Below are 26,143 nucleotides of genomic sequence, written 5' to 3'. Positions count from 1 at the left end.
TCTGTTGCTCTTATCCCCATGACCCAGGAGTTATAAGAAAAGGATGATGAAAAAAAAAAAAAAAGAAAAGGATGATGTCGGACGATGTGGTGGTGCATGCCTTTAATCCCAGCACTCGGGAGGCAGAGGCAGGTGGATCAACAATAGCTCAAACGCAGCCTGGTCTACAAAGTGAGTCCAGGACAGCCAAGGCTACACAGAGAAACCCTGTCTCAAACAAACAAACAAACAACAACAACAAAAGAAAAGGATGGTGTGTGATGGTACATGCTGGGAGGCCAAGACAGACTTGAAGCCAGCCCAAGCTATATCACAGTAGTGCTTGTCTCAAAATAAACAGAAGAAAAAAAGAAAATGGAAGTAAAAGAGGCATGGTATAGTTTAGGAGGAGTCATTGCAGGAGAAAATCCTCTTTCCGACGGGACCCGGGACCCACGGCCCATGCTGTGGTGCCTGGATGGCTCACTGACTGCTCTTCCTGAAGAAATACCGAAACGGGAAGAGAGTGCTGCAGGGATGAGAGCAGAGGCGGCTGGCTGAGGCAGAGAAGGTCGTGTCCCTTCTCCTTGGTTCCCATTAGTGCTTCATTAGCCCAGCCATTTTGCTCTGGGGAACCACTGAATGGAAATTCAAGTCCAAAACAGCATTTGAAAAGCTACCTAAATTAGATTATACGAGGAAGGGGGAAATAAAGGAAAAAGAATTGCAGTAGGGTAGCTAAGCTCTAGGCAGAAAAAGATTTGCTCAGTGCTCTTTGCAAAAAGGATTCTGAATACACACCTAGATTCAGAGGGAACACTGAAAACATTCTGACTCCATTTATCTGAATGACCCAAGAAAGATAAACGTTTCTGCTCTAGCAATGTTTGTGAAACAGGTCATATGTGGGCCCCTCACAGTGGAAAGAACTGTACACAAATGTGCAGAGAGCAGAGCAGTCCAAGCTCAAAATTGTCTGGATTACAAAGTGAGGCCCTGTCTTAAAAGAGAGGAGCCTGGTGTGGTAGCACACCTTTAATTCCAGTACTCTGGAGACACAGGCAGGGGGATCTCTGCTTGGTCTACACGGTGAGTTGCAGGACAGCCAGGGCTACACAGTGATACTTTGTCTCAAAAAAAAAAAAAAATATATATATATATATAGTACACAGTCTTTTGAATTAGGGTCCTTGTTCTCAATTCCATTTCTACCATCTAACTGTAATACAACTGAGAAATCTCAATAAAGAATCTCCCCCTCCAAGACTCAATGAAGCAACTGGTCCTAGAGATTGCTTTTCAGCTTTGACGGCAAACACTCTATCTTACCTTAGAAACCCAAAGAGGCCACTGGCTCCTGCCTCTTTCAGTGGTGGTGGATTGCAATGTTGCAGCGGAGGCACAGCCAGCCCCGGCAGGCTGTGTTCCAACTTAGCATCTGTAAAGAAAACACACAGGCAGGGAAAAGAGGCTAGCCCACAGGCTCCGTGATCTGAGAGGAGATCACAGGACAGCCACATACACCAAGAATTATTTAGAGCCAGGTGAAACGTTTGCTCTGACCTTTCCAACTTCATCTCAGCTCAGCAAGATTCTATTCTGACCTTGGCGTACTCTCAAAGTCTAGCTTAAGATATTTATACAGCTCAAATCTCAGCCATCCACCAGAGCTGACATGTTTCCACAAGGAACTGCAACTTGTCCAGTAATTCACATGCTCACAGCCTGGTCCTGGATAACTGTACCCCACTCCAAGTCTTCAAACTGGGTAAAAGATCAGAGAGCTAGAAGGGCACTCCTCCGCCTGACAGAGCACCTGTCTATACCTTCAATTTAATTTTTTGCTTTTTGAGACAAAAATTTTATGCAGCACAGGTCAGCCTCTAACTTGCTTTTCAGTGACCCACTAGAGTTCTAGGATTACAGATGTGCACACTGCCTGGCTTTCCAAGGTGCTGCGATTGTCCCTAGGACTCAGCAAGTGAACTGAGCACTTTACCAACTGAGCTCCAGTGCCAGCCTCTGCACCCTCAATCTTTTTTGTTTGTTTTGTTTTTTTCAACACAGGGTTTCTCTGTGTAGCCTTGGCTGTCCTGGACTCACTTTGTAGACCTCGAACTCACAGAGATCCACCTGCCTCTACCTCCTATGATTAAAGGTGTGTGTCACCAAGCCTGGCTTGCACCTTCAATTTTAATGCCGATGCCTCAGGCAAGGAGGAGAAAGCGCTTCCCAGAAATAGTTCTTCAGCTCCACAGAAGAGGGAACCACATCCCTTCCAACTTTCCTTCGAAATCTTCCACTCTATTAGGAACTGTTTTGGAATTGCAGGGCTGCTGAGTTCACTGTCAGAAGCATGGGGGGTTGGGCATGGTGGCTCATGCTTGTAATCTCAGCATACAGGAGGCTCAAGAGGTAGGGCCAGCCTGGGCTCTACCACAAGAACCTGTCTCAAAGAACAAAGCTTCCCATCAAACAAACAAGAATCTTCCCAAACCTACCTTGTTCCTGGACATCAGTGGCATCAGAAGCTGGGGCGTCCTGATATTCCTGCTGGGCTTCTCCTTCCCTGCTCTGCGAAAAAAACAAAACAAAACAAAACAACAACAAAAGACCAAGGATAAAATCTCCCCCCCCCCCTTTTTCTTTCCTTTTGTTAGAGACAGTGTTTAACTGTATATGTAGTCTTGGTTGTCCCACAACTCCCTCTGTAGACCAGGCTGGCCTTGAACTCACAGTGGTCCACCTGCCTCTGCCTCCTGAGTGCTGGCTTGAAAACTTAAGACTTCGTCCTATAGGGCCTATGATCTGGTGCTACTGGCTTCCGACTGCCCAGGCAGGTCCTACACTTCCTTCTATTCTTGTCTACTCCAGTTTCCTAACAGTCCCTCTAACGCCCGGCTGCAGCAGCTCAGGACAAGCCTACCTGGGTTTGCCTCTGTCCCTATCGCTGAGTGCCTGCTGGTGCTGAAACTAGAAGAACCAAATGTCTTTTGGTACAGTCCATGGGACAAGCAAGCCCCTGCAGTGAGGCTGCCCCAGGAGTCTGTAGTGCTATGGTTGCAAAGTGGGTGGCAGTTGTCAAGGAAGGCTTCACAGAGGAAGTGACATCTGGATGGAGCCTTGATGGATGAATGGGAGTTTGTCATAATTGGGGTGAGGAGCCGGTCAGGGAGAGCAGGGCTTTCTGGGAAGAGACAAATGAAAAGGGCACAATGCCATTACTGAGTAACTACAATCAGAATGGCTAGAGCCAGGGATGGAGGGAACATGACAGCTGAACAGCCAGAATAATACAATGCAATCTTATATGTGCCACTGCTTTGTAGAAATTCCTTTGTATGTTGAAGAGGACATGCTACAACCTGGTTCCAGGTCCAGATTTCCAGTACACACTCTGATGGTCAAAAACACAAGCATACATTTCCTTTGGAATCTCTGCCAGCTGGCCTGTCCTCACCCAGCGTAGCCTGGTTGCACAGCAGCGTGGATGCTATTCAGGCTGTGCTTCTGGTAAAGAATTTGTACAAGGTGCTGGGGAGGCATAGTTGCAGTAGGTCCCTAGAAAGTCAGTACTGGCCCCTACTCTAAGCGTAAGTTTCAAGTTAGAATGGTAGATCTTTCTGAGATGAGATGAGACGAGAGAGAGAGAGAGAAAGAGAGACAGACAGACAGACAGACACAGACACAGACAGAGCTAGCTACTCGTACCCTCCTAGACAATAAGGCAGGATTTAGAGGGCCTAGCTCTAGTTTCTTGAAAGGATAATTCTTACAAATTTAATGAAACTATGATTTTGGACTTAAATCTTGTGGCAGAAATGACCAAAGAGGCCAGCATTTATGAGGGTTGAGCATGCGGTATAGAGGACAAAGGTCTTCCCAGAAGCATGGAGACTCCTCTCACAAGAAGGGTAGCGTCCCTTGAAGGCAGTGTACAGGCACAAACTGAGGGGAAAGACACAGCTGAGGAAGACTGTGGTACGGCTGGAGAGGGCCAGCAGGGCGTCACACCTTGAAAGGCCAGGGCCTGCTTAGAAGTGGAGAACACACTGGCAGGCTGGTCCACACTGGGGCCATTTATCTGCTCTCTCCTGTCTTTTAATCTTTTTGTAGTCTGGGTCTCTAGGTCTGGGATCTGAAGAAACAAGATGAAAGGGTCTTCCCTTCCTTATTCTTCCCCAAACATGTCTCATGAGACAAGTAATGTATTTTTTTAAAAAAAGCATTCCCTGCTAAAGCTTTTCAGTGTGTTCAGACACGCACAATCCTCCTGGCCGTATGTGATCCTATAACTCAAACTTCCCACAAATGGGTGGGGGATGCCAAGCACTGAACCATAGGAGCAAATTCAATTCTTCCAGCTCAAGTGGCTTGCACTGAGAGTCACTGTGATTACCTTAATTTAGGAGAAATCCTCTCCTTGGGAACAGGGTCTGTGATAGAGCTGTCTTTGGGCATTGAGTCAAAATCAATAAACATGCTCCTTTTGCTCAGCTTTTCTCTAAGCCCAGAGTCAGGTTGAAAAGGTAATTATGTTGAGTAAGAAGCTGTGGGTACTGTTCTTGCAGGAGATGATGTGTCAAACTAAGAATAGGAAGGTACGGAGGGTAGTGCGAGGGAAATGCTCCTTTACAGCAATTATCTTGCTTGTGTGGAGCGCTTTGTTCTCCAAAGCTTCACGTACCCCCTTGTACTTTCTCATTTCTCTTCTTGACTCTCCAAAGGCTGGGAGTGTAGAAGGAGACAGCTTTCTACCTAAAACCACTCAGTGTGCTGTGGGGCTGTGACACAAAACTGGGACCCCAAGTCTAACCCTGTCTCCAGAGGCAGAAGTCTAGATGCCAGGTCCCAGTCAAGGACCTGATGAACTCCTGGAAGCAAGCAGCCAGGCTTTATATGTGTGTTGGGTGTCCTGGCACTCAACATGCCTTAAACAAATGACAAAACAGCAGACTGGAAGTGAAATTGTTTCGTTACTTTACTCCGGTGGTCTTGGTGGACGTAAGGCCTATCAGTGTCTAGTCCATGCTCATCTGTCTACCAACAGTTCCCAGTGCTGCACCCTGAGCCCCAGGAGCACTGGCCTGCAGCATAAAAAGTGTCACACTCTTCCCGTTTGGCCTGGGCTCATGAAGGCCTTGGCTTCCCCAAGGAACTCTTCCCTCATGACCTCTTTGTGTTTACTAGGTACCCTGTGCTTCCCATATGCACATAGCTATCTGACTGGCCTGACATTCCTATGGCTTTAGAGGCATGAGAGCCCAACTACTTGGCACACAGTAGACAGAGGACGGTGTCTTGAATGAATGCATATGGTAGTTCTTTGCTCCTTTACTAATCATGTTGTAGATCGTAGAAGGTGAAGGAAGTGACTGTTAGTGTCTGCAACTTAGGATCAGAGCTACTTTGGAAACAAAGAATTAAAAAAAAAGGCACATATAATAAATAGTTAAGCTGGGCATGGTGGCGCACACCTTTAATCCCAGTACTTGGGAGGAAGAAGCAGGTGGATCTCTGTGAGTTCAAGGCCAGCCTGGTCTATAAAGTGAGTCCAGGATGGCCCAGATAACATAGAGAAACTCCGTCTCAAAAAACAAAAACAAAAACAAAAACAAAAAAAAGTTAAGAGATATTTAAAAGGAGGAAATAAAAAAGTGCCACTTGGTGGTGGTGGGGGGGGGGTTGCTGGAACGGGTAGGTTCCAAGACAGGATTTTTCTGTGTAGCCCTGGTTATGCTTGGTCTTCCTCTGGAGACAAGGCTGGCCTCAATTCAGAAATCCACCTGCCTCTGCCTCCTGAGTGCTGGGATTAAAGGCATGCACTACCACACCTGCCCCCCTCTACTTTGTTCATTTTTTCTTGTTGTTGTTTTTATATTTTAAAAGACTTACTGTATTTTAAACTACCTATATGTGTGTGGATATGTGCTTGTGAGGCAGTACCCACAGAAGACAGAGGCCCCTGTGGGCAGAAAAGACCCCTCTGGAGCTGGAGGTACAAGCAGTTATAAGTGCCTGGCCTAAATGCTGGGAATCAAACTTAAAACCTCCAAAACCACTGACTCATGTCTTCAGTCCTTTTAATTGCCTTTTTTAGGTGACAGGGGCAGAGCCTGTATAGGCCTGGCTGGCCTTGAACTCACTGTGATCTGCCTACCTCTGCCTCCCAAGTGCTAGGATTAAAGGCATGAGCAATCTCACCCTGGTTCATTTACACGTTTGTTTATAAGATGTAGGTGTGAGGTGCATGAGGGTGTGCTTGTGTCACAGCATGCACACAGAAGTCTGGATACCTCTTGGGAGTCACTTCCTTCCTTCTGCCATGTGGGTCCTGGGGATGGAAGTCAATCAGGCATGGCAGCCGAATGAGCCATCTCACTGGCTATTTGGGTTGTTTTGGTTTATTTTTAGATTTTTGAGACAGGGTTTCTCTGTGTAGCCTTGGCTGTCCCGGACTGGCTTTGTGGACCAGGCTGGCCTTGAACTCACAGTGATCCGCCTGTCTTGGCCTCCGGAGTGCTAGGATTAAAGGCGTGTGCTACCACCATGCCCAGCTTGGCTTTTTGGTTTTCAATATTTAAAAATTTATTTACATATGCGTGTGTGTATGAGTACATGTGTGAAGGTGCCTAGAGAGGCCAGAAGGTCGTGGATCCTCTGGAAATGGAGTTACAGGCAGTTGTGAGGCGCCCAACATGGAGGCTGGGAAGTGCACTTCAGTCCTTCTGCAACAGCAGTGAACACCCCTAACTGCTGAACTAGCTCTCAACCCCTTTGTTTATTTTAGAGACAGCGTCTTACTATGCAGCCCTGTCTAGCCAGGAACTCTCTGTGTAGAGCAGGCTGCCTGTGGACTCAAGAGAATTCAGATCGTGCCTCCGACTCCTAAGTGCTGAGATTAAAGGCACGGTCCACCATGACCAGCTTCCTCCATTTTTTACAAAATAATTTAAAACTTATACTTTTACAACTCCACACATGTAAAATAAATGTTTTTTTTTTGTTTGTTTGTTTTGGTTTTTTTGTTTTGTTTTGTTTTGTTTTTCGAGACAGGGTTTCTCTGTGTAGCCTTGGTTGTCCTGGACTCACTTTGTAGACCAGGCTGGCCTCGAACTCACAGTGATCCGCTTGCTTCTGCCTCCCGAGTGCTGGGATTAAAGGCGTGCACCACCACACCCGGCTTAAAATAAATGTTTTGATCATCTTTACTCCCCAATCCATTTTTATCCTCCTCACTCTGCAGCCCTAACACATCATTCTCCTGCTTTCATGTCTATTTTCCTTAGGACTCACAACTCAATTAGGGTTACCTGCATGTGTGTGGGAGGAGGGTTATTCCCTGGACCATGGGCAGCTTACCAGTGCTTACACTCCTACGTAAGACTCCCCTTTCCAGAACACTTCATAAACTGCTGGCACCCTGGCTCAGGGTGAGCTTCACGTGGCCTTCCCCTTCCATGAAGGGGTGATAACTGACTGACCCTGTACAGGTTTAATCCCGCTAACTGCTGCTGCTGCGGGTCTATGAATGCACTGACTGGACGTGTCCTGAAGACGTCACTCCTCCTCCTCACCCTCCAGCTCGTACATCATTTCTTCCTTGTTTTTTTCAGAGAATGTCTCACTCCACAGCCCTGGCTGACTTGAAACGTATAGCTTAGTTAGGCTGGCTTCAAATTTTAGCCATCTCGCTGCCTTGGCCAGGGCGCTGGAATTATAGCTGTGCACTTCCACTCCTTACCAATTCCTAGTGCTGATACATGCTCATCTCACCTGCTAAAACAAGACATGCTCAGACCCAGACTCCAGTGTAGATTAAGGCAAGAAGTTTTCTACAGTGAGGATTCTATACTGGATTTCAGTTCGTTCAATACAGACCTATTTTAAATTATTGAACATAAGCAGTTTTAAGTTGAAAAGACTCTTAACACAAAAAGATGCATGGGTGTGTTCATTATACAACAACTTTGGGGACAGACTGTGACAACTGCAGAATAGGAGAATGTCGTTTTACAGAGAGTGAAACCCAAGAATGAGTTCAGTCAGTTCAGTCTGTAGCAAGGACCAAGCTGAGCGTGTCACAGGAGCCTGGCCTGTAACAGAGAAGGAACCGTCAGGAGCCTCAGCACCTCCACCGATGCTTACCCTCTTGGTTGCCTTCAGTGCCTTCTTACGTTTGGGATCTTCACTACAAGGCTCTGTCTTGGCTCTGAAATGAGGGAGGAAAGCCCAGAAAATGTCATTGGCTGTGGCAACTTTACCACATTCAAGCAAAGGTAGCCCAGATGAATATTTCAGCAAGTTGGCTATTTTTATACTACGACTGGCTGGCAGTAAAAATTGCATGGCAAAATTTTCTTTGGTCGCTTTAATTCACAATAGAACTTCAATTGCCGACATTTAAGGGAAGGTTTGAGAAGCAGAAAATGTGAAGGACAGGGGTATCAGACTATGAAATGTTGAGTTGTGCATCAAAACCCAGGAGATATTTGGGGCCTCATCTCTGTGGTCAAACCAGCTAAATAAAATAAAAGCAGTTTTATGCCTCAAATATGCTCACATTCCACATGGTTTGGAACAAACTCCCTACTTGTCGCTGACACACCCACCCAAAATGCACAGTCAGCCTGTGGTAGTCTTCCCTCACTGTTCTTTTGGTTTAGGGCCTCAAGTCCTAGGCGAGCCTGGCATAAAGCACCTGGGGCTGAGGACCAAATCACACCTTGGATTATTCCAGGTGGCTTCTCTGGGACGCCAAGGGTGACTAATTCTTCCATTGACAGAAAAACAAAAGGACACAAGTAACTTCAGCATGTTGGGATATGTTCAGCATTCCCTCTAACAACTCATGCACACTGCTTACCCCCGCCCCAAGACAGGGTTTCTCTGTGTAGCCTTGGCTGTCCTGGACTCACTTTGTAGACCAGGATATCCCAGAATTCAGACAGCACCAACTGCCTCTATTTCCCTGTGTGCTGGGATTAAGAACATGTGCTACCACACCCTGCCTGACACTACATTTTTTTAAAAAGATAAGATCTTTTTAGTATTCCTGGATGGCCTCTTGCAGTGAGTGATTCTACTGTCTCTGCCTCCTGAATGCTGAGCTTCTGAGTGTATACCACCACACACAATATCTTGCACATGTTTACATTTTAGCCAATTGCTCATGGGATAAAACAAATTCTAGTTTATTTGTTCTCATTCTTTCAAAGTTCTTTGTATGTATATATTCATATGTGTATAGGTACGGGGATGTGAATGTACACATGTATACACCTGTGTGGAAAGCTAAGTACAACCACCAGTGCTGTTCCGCAAGCACTGTCCACTTTTTAAATTTGAGACAGGTCTCTTACTGGCCTGCAGCTTGCCAAGTAGGCTAGGCTGGCTAGCTAGTGACCCCGTAGGTCTACACATCTGCCTCTCTCCACACTGCAACTATGAGCCTGTGCCACCAGGCCTGGCACCCTCATGGGTTCCAGAATCACATTCAGGTCCTCATGGTTATAGGGCAAGGACTTTACCAACCAAGACATCTCTTTGGCCTCCTTTTGTTTCTGTGTAACATTCTGAGACTCCCTAGGCTGTGTGTTTTCTACGCATAATACCATATGTACCCACTGACTATGCTGAGTTCAGTTCTATAGATCTGGCTGTGTTTCTTCTTAGTCTTTGTCTGTATTTTTCCTTTTTGATGTCACGGCCTCACATTTATTAGGTGAGCACTCCATCAAGCTACAACTCCAGTTCAGCCTTCATCTTGATGAACAGAACAATCTTACTTTTCTGACAGACTTCAAATGAAATAGAAAATATCAACTTATTTCTTTTCCTTAGTTTAGCCCTGGAGTGGGCAAGGTACTGATGAAACCTCCAAATCAAGCAACTTGCAAGGACAGAACCAACAAGCAGCAATAGGTGGCAAAGCCTCTCGATGCCACTGACCTGTGTGGCTGTAGCCTGCCTCGGGGGCTGGGTTCTTTCATGAGTTTTTGTTTCTTCATTGCAGCTTCTTCTGCATCCTTCTCAGCTAGGACCTGTAGAGAGGAAACCAGACTCCTGGGAGCCTCCCTCTTCTAGAGTGGCTCACAGTTTAGGAGGGCCTAGCACAGACGACTGCTGGCCTAAGGCAATGTACAACATCTCAGCAAGACATTCTGCCAGAGACATGGCTTCTGCAATCTATAGGAAGAGAGACATATGGTCTCATGTTCACAGCTGTGACGGGACCTGAGCAGCAACTGAGGGGCAAAGGCAGAAGACACAAGAACAGCACTTTGTTTGTTTGTTTGTTTGTTTTGGTTTATTTCAAGACAGGGTTTCTCTGTGTAGCCTTGGCCATCCTGGACTCACTTTGTAGACCAGGCTGGCCTCGAACTCACAGCGATCCGCCTGCCTCTGCCTCCCGAGTGCTGGGATTAAAGGCGTGCGCCACCATGCCCGGCTCAAGAACAGCACTTTTGACACAAGAAAGACAATTTTCATTTAGTATAGAAGAAGAAAAACTTACCAACTCAAGAGGAATATCGTCTGTTGGTTTCCCTACAATGGGAAATTTGACTGTCATAATAGATTAAGATTGTTACCAGGGTTTCTAGACTTTATTTATTTATGGTAATTGGCTTGAGACAAAACTTCTGCCTGGGCCCTTTCCTTTTTTGCCTAGTCCAACTTTCCCTACACAGGGTCTTTGAGCTTCCGCCCCACCCTGCTGCAGAACTGCTACCTCTAAGCTGGAATGGAATTGATTCATGCCTCTCAAAAGAGGATGGATTTTACTACATGAATAACTGGGTATCTCCTGTTGTTCTCCATCTAATTCTCTTGAGGCTGTACTTCTCACTGAGCCAGAACCTCAACATTTCAGGTAGACTGGCCAGCCAGTGACCTCTTAGCACCTACCCAGTCTCTGCCACACACACTGACACCCGCCCCCCATGTGGCCACGAGCAATGGGGATTTAAACTCAGGCCCTTGTGTTTGTATAACAAGCATTATTATCTACTGAACCATCTCTTCTGCCTTCTTTTGTACTATTTCAAATCAATATGGAATGCATTTATTTGCCTCGTAGCAAAATAAACACATCCTCCAGGGATTAGTAACTCGGGGATGGTGTTAAGACATTTATGAGGGAGTTGGAGAGATGGCTCAAAGGTTAAGAGCTGCTCTTCCAAACATCCTGAGTTCAATTCCCAGCAACCACATGGTAGCTCACAACCAGCTATAACAGGATTGTGTGCCCTCTTCTGGCATGCAGGTATACATGCAGATAGAACATTCATACATTAAAAAAAAAAAAAAAAAGAGAGAGAGAGAGAGAGAGAGAGAGAGAGAGAGAGAGAGAAGGCCAGTATTCATAAGGCAGAAGCAAGTGGGTTACTGAGTCTGAGGGCAGTCTGGTCTACATAGTGAGTTCTAGGACAGCCAGGGCTACCGAGAGAAACCCCATTTCACAAACAAAACCAAAATTATTTACATAGGTATCTGTCACTGAGCAATTACTCTACACATACACTATGTATTCCCACCCACCAATACTTATGTATACAATTCCTATAATTAATGTGTCTCTTCACCATTTTACAAAGGAGACACAGGCAGATTAAATAACTTATCATGGTGCCTAAGCCACAAGGTACTGAATCAAATTAGAAAGAAATGTTCCAGAGCTCTGCCCTGTGTGGGTAACACCCAGTTGTGCAGACAGCTACATGGTGCTCAGCTCATAGTCCTGCCCATTTCCTTTTTTTTTATCATCCTCATTCTCATCATCCTACTTACCTGAAGGCAGGTTTTCAGCAAACCATTTCATCTCTACATAGAGAGTAAAAACAAATGGATAGGGGGTCAGGGTGACCTCTCCATGTTTAAATCTCAGGTGGGAAACTCTCTCCCACTTACTTTTATCTGAGGATGGTGCTAAGGAAGTGAGGAAGGAGACCAGTATGCACCTGTAACTATTTGAGGCTGAGGCACTAGCTCTTCTTTCTCTGATTTACCTTCCAAACTGCCTTTGGTCTCACTGCTTCCATTTGAATCTATAGCTGTCATTTGTAGCTCAGTGACAGCTAGGAAAAGCCAGGTGTGGTGTTGCATGCCTACAATCACAGCACTGAGGAGGAGCCCATGGCGGGAAGATTACTGTGAATTCTGTGCTACCCTTGACGGCATAGTGAATAGCAGGGCGCCATGGCTACCTAGTGAGACCAGTCACAGCTACCTACCTCAAAAGCCCATGTCAGGCATGGTGTTTTGCACAGGGTTACACTTGTAACCTAGCACCTGGGAAGTGGAAGTAGACCCAGCCTGGGACACATGAAATAGGGCCTACCTTAAACATCAAACTCCACTCTTGAGGGGCTGGGGGAGACCAGGAAAGAAAGGATACAGGGGAACACAATGAAGTGCTCTGTAACAAACGGCTGCAGGTTATCCATGTTTGCCAAGACTACACGGACAGAATCCTGAAAAAGATTTTAAAAATCATTTTAATACTGTTGAAGTTCAGCTTATCTTTCCATTTACATCTTTCATTCTTTTTTTTTTTCTTTTCTTTTGAGACAGGGTTTCTCTGGGTAGCCTTGGCTGTCCTGGACTCACTTTGTAGACCAGGCTGACCTTGAACTCACAGCGATCCTCCTGCCTCTGCATCCCCAGTGCTGGGATTAAAGGTGTGCACCACCACACCCGGAGGAATTGGTTTTCTCCTACCATATGGGTATCAGGGATTAAAGTCAGGTTCCCAATCCTAGTGTAGGAGCTTTACTCTACTGAGTCAGCCTATGATCCAACAGTTATTTTATTTTTTCAGTATTTTTGTTGTTGGCTTTTTTGGCTTGTTTTTCAAGACAGGGTTTCTCTGTGTAGCCCTGGCTGTCCTGGCTTTGTTTTGTAGACCAGCCTGGCCTTGAACTCACAAAGATCCACCTGCTTCTACCTCCTGAGTGCTGGAGTTAAAGGTGTTCACCATCATGCCTGTCTCACTAAATGGTTTTTGTTGTTTTCTCCCCACCCCCCCTCCCGCCTCGTGATAGGGTTTCTCCATGTTACTCTGGCTGTCCTGGGCTTGTTTTGTAGACCAGACTGGCCTCAACTAACAGTGATCTGCCTACCGGGGCCTCTCAAGTGCTGGGATTAAAGGCATGTGCCACCACACCTGGCTAGTTTTTTGTTTTGTTTTGTTTTTTAAATAATTTTCTATGACCTATTTTTAGGGGGAAGAATGGATACTGTAACTGAACCTACTGCTGTGGGTATCATGTATTCCCCCTTTGAATCATGTCCCTAGCCCAAGACCACTCATTTCTTTGGAATAAATTTTGAATTTCAGTTTCAACTTTTGTTTTTCTTCCCCAAGACAAGATTTCTCTGGGTAGCCTTGGCTGTCCTGGACTCGCTTTTGTAGGCCAGGCTGGCCTTGAACTCACAGTGATCTCCCCGGCTCTGCCTCCCAGAGTGCTGGGATTACAGGCATGTACCACCACCGCCTGGCCAGTTTCAACTTTTGTAATTTACTTTGGTAAGGCTTGTTTTCCTCAAGTTTGGGCCCCAGGAAACAGAAACTGTCATTTGTTGTTCTATCTACCATGGTGTATTGCCTATAATAGTAGGTAATATCTATTATTTTTTTATTATTTTTATTTATTATTATATATACAGCGCTCTGCCTGCATGTATATCTGCAGGTCAGAAGAGGGCATCATCATAATGGATATTACCAGGACTGGCGAGATAGCTCAGCGGTTAAGAACACTGACTGCTCTTCCAGAGGTCCTGAGTTCAACTGATGCACCTATGAACACATATATAGGGGCCCAGAGACCCGACGCCGGTATCTTCCTCCATCTCTGCACCTTAGCTTTGGAGACAGGGTTACTCACTGGAGCTGGAGCTCATTGATCTGGTGAGGCTAGCCAGCCTATGAGCTCCAGGGATCCAGTGTCTCCGCCTCCCTGGCCCTGGGGTCACAGTGCTCAGCTCAGCTTTTATGGCTGCTGGGGATCTGAACTCAAGTCCTCCTGCTTTTGTAGGTACTTTTACAGCCCCCTGAGCTGATGTTTTGAATAATAAGGCTGCATGCCACTTCTCAGTTAGTATTTTCTAAAGGAATAAAGAGAATGATAATATTGTCCCAGAAACTAGTAAAGACTGAAGGAGAACATGCAGGGCTGGAGACATGGCTCAGTGGCAAAGAGCATGGGCTATTCTAGAGGGCCCTGGTTTGATTTCCAGCACTCACATGGCTGCTTATAACCTATAAATCCAGTTCCAGGGGATCCAACACCCTATTCTGGCCTCAGCAAGCATTAGGCATATGGGTGGTACACAAATATGCATGCAGGCAAAACATCCACACACATAAATAAAATTTGTAAAAACAAAAGAATATAAAAAGTATTGCTGCTGGATATGGCAGCACATGCTCATAATCACAGCATGTGGGAGGCTAAGGCAGGGGAAGGATTATGAACTCAAGGCCAACCTAGGGTCATGGTGAGATCTTCTCTTAAAAAAAAAAAAAGATCAGGGTTCAATTCCCAACACCCATGTAGTGGCTCACAACCATATGTAACTCTAGTCCTAAGGGCTCCAACACTCTCTTTTGGCCTTTTCAGACACCTGATGCACATGTAATGCACAGACATATATGCAAAGTACCACACACATAAACACAAAAATTTAAAAAGAGTTAGAAATGCACTTAGCCACAGGGTCCTGGAAACCTACAAGAAGAACTTTTTGACAGGCAGATCTGGATCCTGGGGTCCTCCTCAAACTAAGGCACCAGCCAAGGAGAATATAGGCAGTAAGCTTCGAACCCCTACCAAGACCTAGCCGACGAACATGACAATCTCCATCATTGAGTGGAGAGTGAGATCTGACTCTCACATGAACTTTGGTGCCCGTTTTCTGACCATGTCCCCTGGATGGGGAGACCTGGTGGCACTCAGGGGAAGGATAGCTAGTTACCAAGAAGAGACTTGATATTCTGAGAGCATATATAGGGGGAGGAGGTCTCCCTCAGTCACAGACATAGGGGAGGGGAGAAGGGGAGAAATGGGAGGGAGGGAAGAATGGGAGGAAATAGGGGAAGGGCTAACAATCGAGATGTAATATGAATAAATTAATTAAAAAAAAAAAAGAAATGCAACTTAGATGGTAGAGTTATTACTTAGTATGCATGAAGTCCTGAATTCAATCCCAGCATTGTATAAACCAGGTATGGTCATGTACAGCTATAATTCCAGGCAGGCGGATCTCTGAGTTGGAGGCCAGCTTGGTCTACAAATAGGGTCCAGGACAGTCAGAGAAACCTTGTCTCGAAAAACCAAAAGAAAGAAAAGCCTGCCTGGGATATATGAGACCTCATTGCAAAAATGAAACACGCAAAAGACCAACAGCAGAAGGCCTGTGTGGTGGCGCACGCCTTTAATCCCAGCACTCGGGAGGCACAGGCAGGCGGATCTCTGTGAATTTGAGACCAGCATGGTCTACAAAGCAAGTCTAGGACAGCCAAGGCTACACAGAGAAACCCTGTCTCGAAAAAACAAAAAACAAAAAAAGAAAGAAAAGACCAACAGTAGAGGCTGATACCTGTAATACCAGGACTTAGGAGGCAGAGGCAGATGGGTCACTAAAAGTTCAAAGCCAGCTTCATCTACACAACAAGGCAGGAATATATAGTGAGACCTTGTATCTAAAAATAAACCAAAATCAAACCAACCAAACAAAAAAGTAGAATGCAAATGTTAATATGCACATAAATGTATGCAAATGCTTTCTTGTTTATATGTGTGTCCAGCACTGGACACATCTGAAATCCACACCATCATCTTGGAAACAGATTAACCTCATTTGACAGGTGAAGGAACAGACTAGAATACAGGCCAGGCCCCAGAATTCTAATTGTTGGCCAAATACTTTTACCAGTTTACAAAGCTGTATCCCTGCTCAGTCTTTTTTTTATGGAAATCTCTAACAAGCCGAGCTGTGCAGAAGAGGAATGAGCAGGAACTTGGAGTAAAGCGATGGTAAATGTTTCCAATTAAATGAAGACTCAGCCACTCATCAAGCATATTTACTGCCCAGTCTCCTGACTGGCAAACACCAGGTGGTGGTTGGGAGCATGGCATTTCCAGAGTCCTGGAAGGCAGCAGTCCTCCGGAAGCTACTTTGTGCCAACTGCCACAACAGAGCTGCCCTGTCTGGGAACCTCAGTAGAAACAACAACCACCAGACTAAAAGGCGTTCTGCTCCTACTTTAGTGAGGATTGAGAAAGGATATGGGCTTTAAAACTTCCTGAAAAACTGGCTTCTTTGCACAGAGATACCAATTTATCAATAAAACAAAACCATCTGGGCGTGCTGGCACACACCTTTAATCCCAGCACTCCAGAAGCAGAGATAGGCAGATCTCTTTAAGTTCGAGGCCAGCCTGGTCTACAACGTGAGTCCAGGACAGACAAGGCTACACAGAGAAACCCTGTCTCAAAAAACCAAATTAAATAAATAAATAAATAAATAAAACAAAACAACAAGTTTGGGTGTAGATTCATCCTTGAATTAAGGAGTAATTTCTTCAGAAATTGTTTGATTTTTTCCCCTACCTCTAGTTCCTGGATGATGACTTCCTTAGCCTCGATTTCTTCTCCTCTACAAGGCAAACACAGGTACCATAAGAAAGCAAGCCCTGAGCTGGGCCTCGTGGCCCACGCCTTTAATCCCAGCACTCAGGAGGCAGAGACAGACGGATCGCTGTGAGTTCAAGGCCAGCCTCGTCTACAAAACTAGTCCAGGACTGTCAAGGCTACACAGAGAAAGCCTGTCTTGGGGGTGGGGGGGAGAAAGCTCTGTCCAGTATCTGAAACAAGATATATTACAGTCTGTGGCTGACCCAGTGCTCACATTACACGGTGTGGTCTGAGCATTGGTACAAGGTTGCTCTCTGTCTTCTCTGTTAAGCTGGGCGTGGTGGCCCACGCCTTTAATGCCAGCACTTGGGAGGCAGAGGCAGTCGAATCGCTGTGAGTTCGAGCCCAGCCTGGTCTACAAAGTGAGTCCAGGACAGCCAAGGCCACACAGAGAAACTCTGTCTTGAAAAAAAAAAAGTCTTCTCTGTTAAACTTCTAAGACATTATATTTCTGCTGTAATTGTTAGTAATTTATTAGACTTGTGTATAGTTTAATAAAATATATATATACACACACATATTGGTTTTCAAGACAGGATTACTCTAACTTTTAAAATAAGTTTTGTTGTTGTTTTTCAAGACAGGGTTTCTCTGTGTAAGCCTGGCTGGCCTTGAACTCACAAGAGATCCTCCCAAGTGCTGGGATGAAAGGCATGAGCAAATCTTCCCAGCAGCCACAGAACTCAAATTTCAAAAAATCAAACCAAAGCCTCTATTATAAGGTTGGCTGAATGACAGCAAAAGTTAAGTCCTAGCTTGGAAGGTATCAACAGTTATGCTAAGGGCACTTATTAGTTAAGGAATGGGATCCTATAATTTAGGATGCAGATGTGTGGGAGGACCCTATTGAAGCTGAGAACTTTGAACCCTCAGATTCTCAGGAGTTGATTTCATCTGATGAAGTAGTCTTTCTACCCTCAGCAGATGTATTCTCAGCTCAATCCCCTGAAATATTGCCTTTTCTACCTTTGACTGAAAAACAACAACAACAACAACAACAACAAAAAACCTAATCTTTCATTGTCTGCTATACCAGCATGGCCTTCTCTGAAGGAGATGCCAGACAAGACAATATTGATGTCCCTCAGGGTTCACCAATAGCTGCCTCTAGACCTATAACTAAGCAAGTTCCTGGAAGGGAGATAGAAAGTGTATAGCCACAAATATCTTTCATTTTATTTATTTGTTTTGTTTTTCTTTTTCTTTTTCCGAGACAAGGTTTCTCTGTGTAGCCTTGGCTATCTTGGACTAACTTTGTAGACCAGGCTGGCCTTGAACTCACAGCGACCCACCTGCCTCTGCCTCCCGAGGGCTAGATTAAAGGCGTGTGCCACCATCCGGCTTTGTTCTTTATTTTGTGAAATGAGATTTCTTTTTTTAACAGCCCTGGCTGTCCAGGAGCTCTCTTTGTAGACCACGCTGGCCTCAAATTCAGAGATCTGCCTGCCTCTGCCTCCTGAGTGCTGGGATTCCAAGCCTGTGCCAGCCCTCAGGAGGCAGAGGCAGGTGGATTTCTGTGAGTTCAAGGCCAGCCTGATCTACAAAGTACGTTCCAAGACAGCCAAAGCCACACAAAGAAACCCTGTCTTGAAAAGCAAAAAAAAAAAAAAAAAAAAAAAAAAAAAAAGAGAGAGAGAGAGAGAGAGAGAGAGAGAGAGAGAAAGAAATCTGGTCCATGAGGAGGTGCACTACACTGCTAAAGAGCTAATTCATCTACGCAGAAGTCTGGGGAGTATGAGTGGAAATGGATTTCAAGGGTATGAGATAATGGTGGAAGAAACATAAAAATGAATCAGACTTAATTTACTGTAGAGCCTAGGTTTTAAAAAAATTTTTATTTTTATTTTTATTTTATGTGTATTGGTGCTGTGCCTGAATGTGTGTCTATGTGAGGGTGTCAGATCTTGGAGTTACAGACAGTTGTGAGCTGCTACGTGAGTGCTGGGAATTGAACTTAGGTCTTTTGGAAGAGCAGTCAGTGAGTGCTCTTAACCGCTGAGCCATCTCTCCAGCCCCGAGCCTAGTTTTTTTTTTTGTCTTTCTTTTTTTTCAAGACAGGGTTTCTCTGTGTAGCCCTAACTGTCCTAGACTCCCTTTGTAGACCAGGCTGGCCTTGAACTCACATCGATTCACCTGCCTCTGCCTCCCAAGTGCTGGGATTAAAGGCATGCACCACCACTGCCCAGCTTGAGCCTAGTTTTAATTTGGAAGCTTGTACAGATGTCAAAAAATTTGTTTGAATGGTTGGCTGAAATATTTGTCAAAAGATGGCCTACTGAAAAGGAGTTGGAGATACCTGATATCCTTTAGTTTAATATCGATGAAGGGCTGTGTGTGTGTGTGTATATATATATATTTATTTATATATTTTTTTGAAACAGGGTTTCTCTATGTTATCTTGGCCATCCTGGACTCACTTTGTAGATCAGGCTGGCCTCGAACTCACAGTGATCCTCCTGCCTCTGCCTCCTGAGCACCACCATGCCCGGCTTGATGAAGGGCTTTTATGGCTCAGGGAAACTGCAATGCTAAAGTTGGTATACTGTGTAAAACCTAATAGTCCACTGTGGGAAGGCCAGGAAGATATGTCCTCCACTAACTCTCAAAGATGGAAAATGGTGAGAGGGACACCAGCACATTTGAAGAGCTTTATTGTGGCCCCTTTCCTCTGTGCCAGACCTTAGTGTTGGAGATGCTTTTGCTCAGTTGGTTGAATTAAACACAATGGATTTTGTTGGGCCTCAAAGTAGCAGGGGCCAGGTGGCAGCATATTCAAAGCAATGTCCAGAATGGCCTAACCTGTAATGTGCAGCACAGGCAAAGTGATTTTTATGGTGACATAACTCATGTGGACTTTCATGTGGAGGAATGCTTTGAGCGGATGTAATAGTTGTCAATAAAGCACTCGTTAAGCTAATCAGCTGGGCAGAAGGACCGGCAGTGAAAGGCCAGCTTTCAAGGGAGGTTGGAAGAGCTGGTTGCTGGACTGCTGACAGTTGGGGAGAGAAGTCACCCAAAAAGGATCAGATTGGCAAGTGATTGGGGTATATGTAGGTTTTGAGGCCATAGGATTAGAGTAGTTTAGTTTACTAGTAGATTAGTAGTAGTTTAGATTCTTCCCAGCATAGTGCTTGCAGCTTTAAAATACACTACAGTCTCACTGTATCAGTTATTGGCTTCCTAGGCCATACAGATAAGTTACTTGTAACAAATTGATGCCCAATTAATTTAATGTATCCACACCCTTGAAATATCATACTTTGTCATAGCTTGGTGGGAGAATAAGCTCCCAAAGAGATAACAACAACAACAAAAAGGCATATAAAAATGAAAGACACAATAATGCAAAATTTTTGAAGTTTGTTAAATGCTCTTTTAAATGATGCTGAGATACAAATAGGAGAGGGACAGAGAGAGAGAGAGAGAGAGAGAGAGAGAGAGAGAGAGAGAGAGAGATCATGTTACTGATTGTGACTACTATTTTTTTTTTTTTTTTTTTTGAGACAGGGTTTCTCTATGTAGCCTTGTCTGTCCTGGACTCACTTTGCAGACCAGGCTCGCTTCAAACTCAGAGATCCACCTGCCTCTGCCTCCCAAGGGCTGGAATTAAAGGTATGTGCCACCACGCCCAGTGTGACTACTATTTTTATTTTAATCATTCTTGCTTTCTATAATTTTTCAAAGGAAAAGGCTTTAGAGAAAAAAATTACAAAAATTTACCGATTGGACTGAGGAAAATGCTAGGGTATTAGAGACAAAGCAAAATGAAAAATATGAAACTTAGAAACAAACTTTAGAAGTTAGGAAGGCTTATAACTGGGGCTGGAGAGATGGCTCAGTGGTTAAGAGCACTGGCTGTTCTTCCAGAGGTCCTGAGTTCAATTCCCAACAACCACATGGTGGCTCACAACCATCTATAATATGATTTGATGCCCTCCTCTGGCCTGCAGATGTATATACAGACAGAGCACTGTATACATAATAAATAAATAAATAAATAAATAAATAAATAAGAAAAGCTTATAACTAAGAATGATAATACTGAGATAGAACCAGAAGAAAAAAAGGCCAGAACATACAACATTACTTTGTAACAAGACTACAGAGCAGTCATTATCTGTTTAAAAACCCAAAATGATTTTCCCAGCCTTGATAAGGGAATTACCAGGAGATGAGGAAAATCCATAAGGTTATCAGGGTTTTGATTGGCAACCTATAGATACACAAGATTTAAAAGGGTTTAAGGCGGCAATAAGCAGTTATGGTTTACATTCACCATATGTCAAATAGATACTTAATAACTGGGCCACACGGAATCGCATAATTACAAAAGACTGGAGAGATTTGATGACTGCCATCTTAGAGCCGGGTCCCCAATTACAATGGCTGGCATGGTGGAAAGCTGAGGCCACACTTATGGAGCAGCGCAATAGGACTGGAGGCATTGATATTGTCAGGGATCAGTTGTTAGGTGAAGGCCCATATTCTGAACTAGAGTAGATTGCCGTTGATGGTGCTGTCTTACAACAATGCCAAACAACAGCCATGAATGCTTGGGACAAGGTTGAACAACAGGGACAAACGGAATCATTTATAAAAATAACCCAGGGTTCAAATAACCTTTTACTGACTTTTTACAGAGACTAACTAAAGCTCTGACTAGAACCATAGCAGACCCAAATGCTAGAGAAATTCTACTTTCATCTCTAGTTTTTGAGAATGCTAAAGCTGAATACAAAAAGGCTATTAGATCCTTGAGGGCAAGATCTGTACTTTTTCATGAATGGTTTAAAACCACTGAAGACACAAAAGTAAATTCTCATGATTCAGTTATAGTTGGACAAAAAAACTACAGGAGACAGACATGCAAGCAGCAGCCTTCCATGTCAAAAAGCTTTTGTATGCTGATTGAGTTGAGGTGTCACTGCTCTAGCAGCCAGCTTATCCCTCTAAATGATAGCCACTTTCACTGGGGACAGGTGGCAGTCACACCTGATTCAAAGAGACATAGAGGACTTACAGGTGACAAAGTACACACCAGGCTAGTTAGGTCCCAGAAACTCAAAAAGCTACACTTCATATGCTTAAAAGGTGGAAGTGTCCCTACCCTATGGAGAGAAGGGGTGAGACAAAAACACCTAAAACAAATGTAAAAACCCAGGTACAAGATGCCTAGGGTGTGCATAAGTTTATTTAAAGCTTAATGCCTTTTCTTTTGCTCAAGACAACCAGCTTGTCTCTAAATAGGATGCTTTCTCTACGGAAACAGGTAGCCGCCTGGCCTATACATCAGGCGCCATAGAGCTTGGAGAAAGACATTTAGAATTATACAATCTTGTTTTGATTTCAGTTAGATAATGGCTGTATCTTCTGTGGTAATGGTAATCTTATACTTCCTCTTTGAAAGAGGTCAAAATGAAACAGACCTGGATACAAGGGAGACTGCTAACCTAAGTCAGTCTATACGTACATAAATTCAAACAACAGAGTAAGCAGGTAACATGTATTACTAACCCCACTACGTGGGAATAACTGAGACCGGCTGAGACATGAATGTCTATGCATAGCCAATGCTTCTTGTTAATTACAGAATGCCCATGACATATTATTACACGCCATTCTTTGTACTGCATGAATGAAGATTTACATAGGTCTTTCTTCTGCTCATATAAAAAGCAGAGACCCAACCTTGACTGTTCTGTGCATCCTGCACACCTCATACATTTACAGTTTTAGGACTGTAAAATGCTTGTGAGAAATGATATGTTTTCAGAACAAAAAAACTGGACACTGACGCTGGATCAGATCTGACAGGAGCCATCCTCCAGCATGCTGAGACACTGACATCATGCATCCTTCATGTTCCAGCCACAAGCTTTGGTTGCTGTTCCTCATCAGAACAGAACAGCTCCAGGACAGCTTCAGGGAAAGCTTCTAATTCCAATTGATCCAGCATTTCACACTATCCCACAAAGGACTTCTATTAAGCCTGGAATTTTTCAATATTTAGAGGCTGGACCACAAATGCTATCTCTAGCTTTTTAAACTATTTTCCCAATTTTATTTGGGCCATTCCAAAGGTATTATGGTCCCAAATATGCTGGAAGAAGCCTTAAAAAGAGAGTGATATTCCATTTCCCTTAAGGGGGTGTTGGGTAAGGTTTTGGTTGTTTTCTTGGGCTACAGATGTTTATTTTCATTGGGAATTGGTTATGTTACTATTGGCCTTATTCAGAGAGAAAATAATGTTGGATTCATGAATTTTTTTTTCTCTTTTCCTTTATCTTTCTTAGGTATGGAGGTAGGGGCTTAAAAGAAAGAAGGGAAAGCCAGGTGTGGTGGCACATGCCTTTAATCCCAGCACTCGGGAGGCAGAGGCAGGTGGATTGCTGTGAGTTTGAGGCCAGCCTGGTCTACAAAGCGAGTCTACACAGAGAAACTCTGTCTTGAAAAAAAAAAGAAAAGAAAAGAGAATATAGAAATATATAGGGATGTTAAGACAAAAAATAGATTATTGAATCAATTTAAGGCCTTAATTGTTACTCACAAATAGAGTTATTTTTAATTCACTTGTATAGAATTTCATATATTGATGCAAAATAAGTTTAATTTTGATACATTGGTACAGAATTCAAATTAAGATTGTTATTCACACACATCATTTCTACCCTAATATGAGGCATTGTACTCAGGCAACTCCCTTATGATACAGGTTTATTTCCAATACTTTAGGATAATTAGCAACACAAGTTAATTGTTAGTTGATCAACTCATGGTCATGTCAAATACTACTCTATTTTATCACAAGAATATACATCCTACGTTTAACAGACAGATAAGATTCTATAGATAGATAAGGTAACATATTTAGATAAGATCTTCAAAAGTCTCAGAGACCTATAGAATATGGCATTTAAAGATTTTTTTGTTTTGCTTTTGGTTTTTTGTTTGTTTGTTTGTTCTTGTTTTGTTTTGAGACAGGGTTTCTCTGTGTAGCTTGGACTGTCCTGGACTCGCTTGGTAGACCAGGCTGGCCTTGAACTCACTGTGATCCACCTCCCTCTGCTTCCCAAGTGCTGGGACTAAAGGCGTGCGCCACCACGCCTGGCTGATGTCTTTATTGTTTTAAGGATTCTTTGAAAAAAAGACAGGCCAGGCAGTGGTGGCGCAGGCCTTCAATTCCAGCACTTGGGAGGCAGAGGGAGGCGGATCCATTGTGAGTTCAAAGCCATTCTAGTCTACAAAGTGAGTCTAGGACAGCCAGGGATATTTCACAGAGAAACCCCGTCCTGAAAAACCAAAAAAGAAAAAGAAAAAGAAAAAAGAAAACAAGACAGGTTGACTCCTAGAAACACCCAGCCTGTCTCAAAGAAGGTAATGAGCATCGAGGAACCTCCTTATGGAGATAGCTTCAGATGTGGCAAACAGGCCACTGGGCAAAAATCTCCTCCTTTTCTGCCACAGACAGATATGGGCAAGCTTGGATGCAGGTGAAGTTGATGGCCAAACTCTGCCAAGACAGGGTAGGCAAGTCCTTAATAGTTCCTACTTCACAAATATGTCTGTCATCTATACTGGGCCAGAAGGCTGAAGATGATGCTCCAACGTGTTAGAGGGTTTTGAGTGACTGTTCAGGCAGCAAAATGTCTCTGACATTTTTTTCCATTTTGGAAGCTGCTAACCTGCACTTCCTGTTTACTCAGGTAATTAATTTTATTCATTCTCAAGTTTCTCATGGGATTAAAGACAGATAATTTAGTTTACGATTAAGCTTAGTTGTTTAGGAGTTTAGATGTTTTTACATTGATAAAGAGTAAAGGGGGGCTTTTTATTAGACTAAAAGGGGGAATTGTGGAGGGATGCCTTGAGTGGGTGTAGCAGTTGTCAATAAAGTGCTGTTTGGCCAATCAGCTGGGCAGAAGGATAGGACGTAGAAGACAGAGCTTCCAAGAAGCGGCTGGAAGAGCTAGTAGCTGACAGTTGATGGTTGAGAAAGGAGATGCCTCAGGAGTCATCGATTGGCAAATTATTGGTATATATGTAGGTTTTGAGGCCATAGGATTAGAGTAATTTAGATTCTGCCCAGTATAGTGGTTGCAGCTTTAAAATACACTATAATCTCACTGTGTTGGTTATTTGTGCACTAGGCCATACTGATAAGTTCTTTGCAATACCTCTGAAATATTTATTTATTTATTTATTTTGGTTTTCTGAGACAGGGTTTCTCTGTGTAGCCTTGGCTGTCCTGGACTCACATTGTAGACCAGGCTGGTCTCAAACTTACAGTGATCCGCCTGCCTCTGCCTCCCGAGTGCTGGGATTAAAAGCATATGCCACCATGCCCAGCTCTGAAATATTTATTTTTAATCACATGTATATATGTGTATCTGTGTGGGTGTATGGATGTGTGTGTGAGTGTATGGATGAGTGTGGGTGCCCTCGGAGACACAGGGTGTCATATCCCCTGGAGCTATAGTCACAGGCAATTTTAAGCCATCTGACTTGAGATCTGGGAATCTTCTTAGGGTCCTTTGGGAGAGTAATGCACACTCTTAAGTGCTGAGCCATCTCTCCAGCCCCTGGTTTTATATATATAGTTGTTTTGTCTATATGTACACATCACATGCATGTGGTGTCCATGGAAGCCATCAGATCCACTGGAACTAAAGTTATAGGAAAAAACACCACATAGGTTCAGGAAACAGAAATGGAATTTGGAAGAAAAGTCAGTGCTCTTGACTGAGAAGTAATTTCTCCAGCCCTATTTACTTACATTTTTTGTTTTATTTTGTTTTGTTTTTCAAGACAGGGTTTCTCTGTGTAATAGCCCTGGCTGTCCTGGAACTCTCTTTGTAGACCAGGCTAGCCCCCTGCCTCTGCCTCCGAGTGCTGTGATTAAAGGTGTGTGCCACCATGCCTGGCTACTTACTTACATTTTAAGACGAGACCAACTGAAAAAATTCTGAGAAGTATCTCCTCAAAGGCATACTGCTGCTCACTTAGGAAATTATATAAACAGATAATGCAGTACGTAGGGAAGAGCCTGGCCAGGTGCTATTGCAGGCTCTTCCCTGGACTGAGTAAGGCAGAGAGGATGACCTGAGGAGTGCACTTGCATGAGCTATCTTCCTACCTTTCAAATTACCTGATACTGTCGCCATATCTGATTTTGAACTTATACACATTGGGTCCTGCATGAAGAAACCTTATCTCTGGAAATGGGTAGGTGAATGGTTTTAAACTCATTGTTTCTTGATGTAGCCTAAAAAAAAAAAAAAAAAAGTAGAAATATAAATCAGTAAAAATCAAAAGATGGAGCCAGGCAGTAGTGGCACATGCCTTTAATCCCAGCACTTGACCTCTGTAAGTTTGAGGCTAGCCTGGTCTACAGAGTGAATTCCAAGACAGCCAGAGCTACAAAGAGAAACCCTGTCTCGAAAAAACCAAAAATAAATAAATAAATA

The 26,143-nt window shown here is 43.9% G+C and overlaps 1 protein-coding gene across 1 annotated transcript; it reads right to left on the bottom strand.

Annotated features, from left to right (window-relative positions):
* Positions 1-385: 385 nt before the first annotated feature.
* Positions 386-25,931, bottom strand: Majin (membrane anchored junction protein). Its single transcript, XM_051147062.1, has 10 exons — positions 25,825-25,931; positions 16,596-16,641; positions 12,377-12,452; positions 11,770-11,895; positions 10,496-10,527; positions 9,931-10,022; positions 8,128-8,191; positions 2,481-2,553; positions 1,309-1,417; positions 386-508 (listed from the first exon to the last, which is right to left on the bottom strand). Exons 1-10 carry the CDS (start codon positions 25,923-25,925, stop codon positions 463-465), a joined length of 765 nt encoding a protein of 254 aa, XP_051003019.1. The 5' UTR covers positions 25,926-25,931; the 3' UTR covers positions 386-462.
* Between the last annotated feature and the right edge of the window lie 212 nt (positions 25,932-26,143).

The sequence above is a fragment of the Acomys russatus genome, chromosome 5 (assembly GCF_903995435.1).
Source record: "Acomys russatus chromosome 5, mAcoRus1.1, whole genome shotgun sequence".
NCBI lineage: Eukaryota > Metazoa > Chordata > Mammalia > Rodentia > Muridae > Acomys > Acomys russatus.
Note: the sequence above shows the minus strand (reverse complement) of the source record. Positions and strands in the feature narration are given on the sequence as shown.